Raw genomic sequence first — 8,148 nt, 5'->3', positions numbered from 1 at the left:
TCCTGAGGCTTCATTTTGTCATCTGTAAAATGGGAACTCAGATAAAAGTAGTACCTACCCTACCATGGGGGAACCGTGAGGCTTAAACTGAATGAGACACTGAAAGGGTTTAGAATGGGCCTTGATGAGTGCTCAAGAATTGTCAACTGCCTTGAGCAGCAAAGCGCCGAGCTGGAGGAGAAAATATCCAATCCCTTTCAAGTTTCCCTTAGGTGAATTCCAGCCAATTGGAACCCGGCCGGATGTGGTTTCGGGTTATAATGCCTCATTTAAGTTTCTGGGCACCTGGATGGTTGGTGTGATTTTCCCAGGTGACACTGAGCATATTATCTGGAGAACAAAACTCCTTTCAAGGTCAGAAATGCCTGGAGAGGCACTGGGGCAGCCAGAGAGAGGCAAAATCGCGGGCCTCAGTCTGCTCTGGGCTCCCCAGCTTCCTGGCTGGAATTACACCCCTCTCGGGATCCTGCCAACCCCAAAGTTGAGGCTGATTTTAGTGTAGGGAAAAAAAAAAACAACAACACAACAAACCCACTCTCCCTCACTTCAAGGCACGGCATCTTATTTGCTGGCTGGCTGCCAGGAGGTTTTTCTAAGCTTGGGAATAATATGTGTGTGCCACCTAACCCCAACCTCCCTTCTCAGGCTTAGCTCAGCCCCCTCTCCCTGCAACCCAGCTGCATCTGACCCCCAAGAACCTTCACAACAACCCTGATGGCCCCATTTCCAGAGAGATGAGGTGACCTCCCCGAGGTCACCCCGGGGAAGCGTGGTGGTTCGTGTGTTTCTTTCTACCTCATCGCCCTGCTCAGTGATCGAACCCAACACTATCTGCCCCCTGGATTTAGAATCTGCTTTTACAGATGGAGAAACTGAGGCCCGGAGAAACTGAGGCCCAGGGCAACGGGGTAACTTGCTCCAAGTCACACAGCTGGGATATGCTAGAGGGACTGGCTGGCCTCCAAGCCCAGGACTCTGGCCAAGTGTAATGTGCTGGCTGGGCTTAGGGTCCCAAAGTGAAACCCAAGGTTGAAGAGCGTTGGTCCTGGAAGGTCCGTGTTGATGTCCTTGGTTGGCTCAGTGGCTTCTGACCCTGGGTGCCCCTGGGCTGCCTCAGCCCTTCTGGACCTTGCTTCTGACCATCAGTGACAACTTTGGCTATTAGCAAACCACCTTCCTGCCTTAGCCTCCTCCTCCAACACTCTATTATTATTTTGGTAAGACCCAACTTGAAAGCTACTCGAGTTCTCATTAACATAAATTTAAATGTCAAATAGATAACTAATAAATAGAATAAAACCATTACAACAAATAGAAGAAAAGTCCAACCTCATCCCCCAAGCCTCACTAGACTCCGTTGCCTCCTCAAGGCTCCCCGTCTTTCAACAGAGGAGACTGACAGATGACTGGGGGGTGTTTAAGACCCTGCAGCTCTTACAGAAACTTTCTCCTTGAAGGGTTGAAGAAGAATTGAAAACTAAATAACTCTTGGCATCCTATGATTTAGAGACATTTAAGGATGAGTCCAGGTGCCACCTGACCTCTGTGACAACACATAAAACAGCAATAAAGCAATGCCATTTATGCACATGGAAAATACACACAGACTGAACAGTATCCGTTTTGCAAAAATGCCTCCAAACAAAAAGATAAACATTAAATAATGGTCAGAGATTGGGAGGAGGCAGCTGATGAGCAGGGTGGTTGCTAGAAACCCAACATCTGTGTGTGATTTTGAGAAAGGCCCCCTCTCTCTGTAGAAGCAGGCCTCAGGGACAGTGCAAGGCGTGATAGGCAGAGTGAATGAATGAAGAAACAGACGAATAAATAAGCAAGACACGAGAGGGGGCTTGCATGGACCAGCGATGTTCATTTCCCAGGAGGACTGGTTGTGTGCCAAAGTCTGTGTAAGCACTAAGGTTTATTCCAAAATCTGGAGTTTCGACTTCCAGAATGTGTTAGGGAGGAGCTCCACCCCAGTTATGAAGACCTCCCAGTGCGTCCCAGGCCAAAGGGAGGCTAATGACCTGGGATCCAAAGACAGGACCAGATGGCTGGCTGGTGGGAAAAACGGGGACATCCTTTCCAGACCCCGTTTTACTCCTTCCACAAATCTTGTCTGTTGACTCCTAGGTCACTGACATGCCCTGATGGTGGGCACTGTGTGGGCAGCTCTGGGGCTTTCCCTCACCTGCATCTCGGCCGTCAGCCTCGTCTCCCCTGCCTGGTTCCAGACCACCACCTTCTCCTTCGGTGTCCTCGCCTACTGCTCCTGGCCTCAAGGTGACAGCTGGAACCAGAGCTGTGGGACCTTCCAGTCCCTGGATGATATTCCTGACTTCGCCTGGAAGGTGAGACGTGGACTTGTCAATTTACCGTAGTTTCGAGGGGTCGGGAGCAGGGCATTCTCAAATGCATCAGCGCAAAAAAAAAAAAGAAAAAAAAAAAAGGCCAAGTTCTGCCCACCTCCCTTCCAACTTCTGACTCTGTAGGTGTGGGGTGGAGTCTGGCTATGTGAATTTTAGCAAACACCTAGGGTGATTCTGAAGGCAGCTGCTGACCCATGCAGTGCTTTTATACGAATTAGGAAATGGTGCCCCTTCCTCAGGACACTGTACTGCCATCTGCTGGAGACTTACTGTAATCAATAGGCATTTCTGTGATGGCTCCCAAAGGCGTCTCCTAGAGTTGTGCAGTGCATAACCTATACACACCTACTGGTCACCCTCTAAGCACCGCTGGGTTTGAAAACCACGGCTAAGATGTCAAAAGTCTCTGTTTTGATGCGAATTACCAATTCAACAATCGGGACAATGGGTTGGGACTCCCAGTTCAGCACCTCTAAGCAAGACTGTGTGCGTGCTTAGTCCAGTCCGACTCCTTTTGACCCCAGGGACTCTTGCAGGCGGATTCTTTGCCACTATGCCACTTGGGAAGCCCATCTAAGGGAGATTACACAGCCTCCAAAACCAATACAAAGGTGCCTCTCTTGGTGACCCTGCGGTATAGCAGGTATTCAGTAAAGACAAGGTAAGGTGGTAAAGTGAAGTGAAGTCGCTCAGTCATATCCAACTCTTTGCGACCCCCATGGACTGTAGCCTACCAGGGTCCTCAGTCCATGGGATTTTCCAGGCAAGAGTACTGGAGTGGGTTGCCATTTCCTTCTCCAGGGGATCTTCCCGACCCAGGGATCGAATCTGGGTCTCCCACATTGTAGGCAGACGCTTTACTGTCTGAGCTACCAGGGAAGGTGGTAAATGCAGGTCTTAATTCTATCTCTAGGGCTTAATTTATTTTTTGGGCTCCAAAATCCCTGCAGATGGTGACGGCAGCCATGAAATTAAAAGACACTTACTCCTTGGAAGAAAAGTTATGACCAACCTAGATAGCATATTCAAAAGCAGAGACATTACTTTGCCGACTAAGGTCCGTCTAGTCAAGGTTATGGTTTTTCCTGTGGTCATGTATGGATGTGAGAGTTGGACTGTGAAGAAGGCAGAGCACCGAAGAATTGATGCTTTTGAACTGTGGTGTTGGCGAAGACTCTTGAGAGTCCCTTGGACTGCAAGGAGATCCAACCAGTCCATTCTGAAGGAGATCAACCCTAGGATTTCTTTGGAAGGAATGATGCTAAAGCTGAAGCTCCAGTACTTTGGCCACCTCATGCGAAGAGTTGACTCATTGGAAAATACTCTGATGCTGGGAGGGATTAGGGGCAGGAGGAGAAGGGGACAACTGAGGATGAGATGGCTGGATGGCATCACGGACTCGATGGACGTGAGTCTGAGTGAACTCCGGGAGATGGTGATGGACAGGGAGGCCTGGCGTGCTGCGATTCATGGGGTCGCAAAGAGTCGGACTGAGCGACTGAACTGAATTGAACTGAGGGTTTAATTAGCTGTGTGCCCTGAGGCAAATGACTCCAACTTCTTATAATCCGGTTTGTTTATATGTAAAACAAAGTACATCTTGTATACAGAGTGAAGTCACTCAGTTGTGTCTGACTCTTTGAGATCTCAGGGACTGTAGCCTTCCAGGCTCCTCAGTCCATGGAATTTTCCAGGCAAGAGTACTGGAGTGGGTTGCCATTTCCTCCTCCAGGGGATCTTCCCGACCCAGGGATTGAACGTCTCCCTCATTGCAGGCAAACACTTTACCATCTGAGCCACCAGGGAACCAAGGTTGTATGCAGAGTACATCATTCGAAATGCCAAGGCTGGATCAGTCAAAAGCTGGAATTAAGATTGCCAGGAGAATTATCAACAACCTCAGATATGCAGATGATACCACTTTAATGGCAGAAAGTGAAGAAGAGCCTCTTGATGAGGGTGAAAAAGGAGAGTGAAAAAGCTGGCTTAAAACACCATGAGAAAAACTAAGATCACGGCATCCAGTCCCATCACTTCATGGCAAATAGAAGGGGAAAAAGTGGAAGCAGTGACAGGTTTATTTTCTTGGGCTCCAAAATCACTGTGGACTGTGACCGCAGCCATGAAATTAAAAGACGCTTGCTCCTTGGAAGGAAAGCTATGACAACCTAGATAGCATATTAAAAAGCAGAGACATCACTGTGCTGCCAAAGGTCCATATAGTCAAAGCTATGGTTTTTCCAGTAGTCATGTACGGCTTTGAGAGTTGGACCATAACAAAGGCTGAGCACTGAAGAATTGATGCTTTTGAGCTGTAGTGCTGAAGACGACTCTTGCGAGTGTCTTAGGCAGCAAGGCGATTAAACCAGCCAATCCTAAAGGAAGTCAACCCTGAATATTCTTTAGAAGGACTGGTGCTGAAGCTGAAGCTCCAATACTTTGGCCACCTGATGTGAAGAGCCGACTCATTGGAAAAGACCCTGATGCTGGGAAAGACTGAGGGCAGGAGGAGAAGGGGACGACAGAGGATGAGATGGTTGGATGGTATCACTGACTCAATGGACATGAGTTTGAGCAAACTCAGGGAGATAATGAGGGACAGGGAAGCCTGGCATGCTACAGTCCATAGGGTTGCAAAGAGTCAGACACGACTTAGTGACTGAACAATAACAACCACAAAACAGGGATAATAGTAGCATAGACCTTGTGGGGTTTTGAGGACTCAGCAGCTGATCAGTTAAGCAGAGGGAGTGCATGACTGCCCCACCCCAGTCGACACTGTCCCTCCTCTCTCTTCCTGGCAGGTTTCAGCTGCAGTGCTCCTTGGAGGCTGGCTCCTATTGGCTTTCAGTACAATTCTCCTCCTGTCCTGGGCCCTTGCCCCCAAAGGACTGTGTCCACGGAGGGGCAGTGGTTCAGTGCCAGGGGTACAAGCTGCAGCAGGTAAATTTGGTGTCACATATAAGTGTTCCAGACATGTTTTTGGAATGAACGCGTGAATGAATGAGCGAGCCTGTAAGCAGAGACTTGCCTCCTGGTTGAATCTCAGAGTTAAACCGTACAACTGCAGACTATTCCTGATCCTTTAACAAGCCAGAAATTGGGGGTAGGGAATGGTATCCTTAACATCATCCTCTCTTGCCCTTATCCAACCCCAGTCCTAAAAGTTTTCCTCCTTTGTTTCTCTCCTGTGCATCCACTTTGCATCGTTTTTACCAGGACCAGCATATACAGTTGGGCAGGTTGTGCACTGCACAAGGGCATCCGGCTGAGGCTGGGAGGGCTGAGAGCTGCGTTTGCTCAGAAGAATTATTGTTATTTCTGTTGTTTAGTCGCTAAGTTTTGTCCAACGGTTCTGTGACCCCATGGGCTGTACCCCGCCAGGTACCTCTGTCCATGGAATTCTCCAGGGAAGAATACTGGAGTAGGTTGCCATTTCCTTCTCCATGGGACCTTCCCAATCCAGGGATCAAACCCATATCTCCTGCTTGGCAGGTAGATCATTTATCACTGAGCCACCTCGAAAGCCCTCAAGCCCAGAGGATTGCTTTTCTCTAATTTACACATCAGCTTTGGATGATCTAGTTCAGGTCTTGGTGGTAACCCTCATCCAATTAATTCTCCACCATTTCCCACCTGGATTAGAGGTGACCACCTCACGCATCTCTCTGCAGCCACCCTTGTCCCCTAGAGTCTGTTTGCCAAGTGAGACCTGTTAAAACTGAAATCAGATCAAGCCACCATGTCAATGACTTCCTGTTACCGATGAGGCTCCACTGAGGAGGCCCTTATTCCTTCACTGACCTCATCTCTTAACTGGCTTTGCCAGGCTCAGCACGTACTGAGCACACTGGCTTGCTTTCTGTTGCTCATAAGCACCAAGCTTGTTCCCTCTGCCTGGAATGTTCTCTTCTCAGATCTTCACAGCTTGCTCCTCCCACTTTATGAAGGGCACTGCTCAAATACCTCTCTCAGTGGGGTCTCCCATGACCTCAAGGTCAGGAGCTCCCCTCTCCTTAGAGTCTCCTTCCTCTTGCCTTGCTGTCTGTTTTCGTAGCCTGGAATATCTCATCTGCCTAGCTGAGTTCTGCATCTCTCTCCACGAGAACATCAGCTCTGTGGGGTCAAGGACACGTCTGCCTTGACATCACCAGCATCTGACGCAGTGCTCCGCACACAGAGTTCACTAGATATTTGTCGGGTCAATGAATGGAGACACAGTCCTTGTCGTCAGCTTGCACAGAGTCTAGTGGGGGTGGCAGTTATAACTCGGTGGATATTTGGCACAATAGGATGAGCACAGGATGCAAGGAAAAACTCCAAGAGGTACCTGACTCAGTGTTTGGAGGGGGTGTTAAGGAAGGCTTCCTGAAGGAGGCGTCACTGAGATGAATCTGGAAGGATGAGTGGGAAGTTAACCAAATGTGGAAGGGCGTTTCGGGTAATGGGAACATCAGGGGGCAAAGGCGTAGAGAGATGAGAGAGCAAGGCACAGTCAAGGAACTCCAAGTGGACAAGTGTGGCTGAAGAGGGGTTGGAGGTCATGTGACTCTCCTGCGCTGGGACTGCCTCCAAAGTGAGGAGGTGTCTGATTCATTTGCTTAGTATCACTAGTGCTTTCCACAGAGCCCCTTACAGTTTTGAGGAATGAATACATGGACGGATGGGTGGGTTGGTGGATGCGTGGAGTGGGGTGTGTAAGTAGGTGGATGAGCTGATGGATGGATGGATCAGTAGATGTATTACTGAATAGATGGATGAATGGCTAGATGGATGGGGAAAGTGGGTGGAGGAATGGATGGATGGGGGGATTCGTGGTGGGCAGGTGGCTAAGTGGGTGGTTGGACAGATGGATGGATGAGTGAATGGATAGGTAGACAGAGGAATGGAGAGCCTGAGTGGATTAGAATATGGCTGAAAGGATGGGTGAGTAGGTGGACAGACAGGTGGAAGGTACTTGAGTGATAGGTGGATACAAAGATAGATGAGCCAATGAGTAAGTGAATGGCTGATGGATGACAAGTGAGTGGATGGGAGGACTGGGATGGAAGGTCAGCCCAGAGCCCCATGACCGACACACCGGCTTTCCTCCCTGCTGCCTCTAGCCATCGCCACCATCGTGGGCCTGCTGGTTTTCCCCGTCAGCTTGGCCTCGCCGTTCGCCAAGGAAGCCTGCGTAGCCTCCTCCATGTACCACGGTGGTCAGTACCAGCTAGGCTGGGGCTATGTGACCGCCATCCTCAGCGCAGTCCTGGCCAGCCTCCTGCCTGTGATCAGGCGGCCCCACGTGACCGAGGTCCAGTGGAGGACCATCTTCTTCTCCAGTGACACTGGGAGCGTCATCCTTGCGCCAGAAACGACCAAATAAAAATATCTCAGGAGGAGCAAAAGGAGCCCACGCTAGAGCTGTATGAAATCACCACACACCCAGGTTCAAATCCCACCTCTGCTGCTTGCTTGTCGTGTGGCCTCAGGCAAATCGCCTCATCTCTCTGGACCTCAGTGTATAACTTCTATAAAATGGGGTGGGGCAGGGGGTTGAAATAATGCCTACCTCGGAGGGCAGTTACGAGAATTAAGATGCTGTGTATAAATAAAGCCCTTAGGATATGTTAGGCAAACTTTAGCTATTATTATTGTAATCCTGACCCCACAGGAGGATTGTGCTGAGCATAAAGCTCTTCATGAAAAGTGCCTGGGGGCAATTCTGGATCCTTGTCACTCAGATACTACACCTTTTAACGGGTATGTGGATATTCTCTCTCCCCTCCCTTTCTGT

The 8,148-nt window shown here is 49.5% G+C and overlaps 1 protein-coding gene across 1 annotated transcript; it reads left to right on the top strand.

The window, feature by feature from the left end:
- The first annotated feature begins 1,710 nt into the window (after positions 1-1,710).
- Positions 1,711-7,900, top strand: LHFPL7 (LHFPL tetraspan subfamily member 7). The gene is made up of 3 exons (XM_069558291.1): positions 1,711-2,351; positions 5,174-5,312; positions 7,475-7,900. The coding sequence occupies exons 1-3, from the start codon at positions 2,151-2,153 to the stop codon at positions 7,735-7,737; spliced, it is 603 nt and encodes a 200-aa protein (XP_069414392.1). The 5' UTR covers positions 1,711-2,150; the 3' UTR covers positions 7,738-7,900.
- The last annotated feature ends 248 nt before the right edge of the window (positions 7,901-8,148 follow it).

Source organism: Ovis canadensis, chromosome 17 (genome assembly GCF_042477335.2).
Source record: "Ovis canadensis isolate MfBH-ARS-UI-01 breed Bighorn chromosome 17, ARS-UI_OviCan_v2, whole genome shotgun sequence".
Taxonomy (NCBI): domain Eukaryota; kingdom Metazoa; phylum Chordata; class Mammalia; order Artiodactyla; family Bovidae; genus Ovis; species Ovis canadensis.
This window is presented reverse-complemented; position numbering and strand designations above follow the sequence as displayed.

Coding starts and splice junctions, on each gene's coding strand:
- LHFPL7 (XM_069558291.1), top strand. CDS start 2,151: ATGGTGGGCACTGTGTGGGCAGCTCTGGGGCTTTCCCTCACCTGCATC. Junction 2,352..5,173: donor TTCCTGACTTCGCCTGGAAG/GTGAGACGTGGA, acceptor TCTTCCTGGCAG/GTTTCAGCTGCAGTGCTCCT. Junction 5,313..7,474: donor AGGGGTACAAGCTGCAGCAG/GTAAATTTGGTG, acceptor TGCTGCCTCTAG/CCATCGCCACCATCGTGGGC.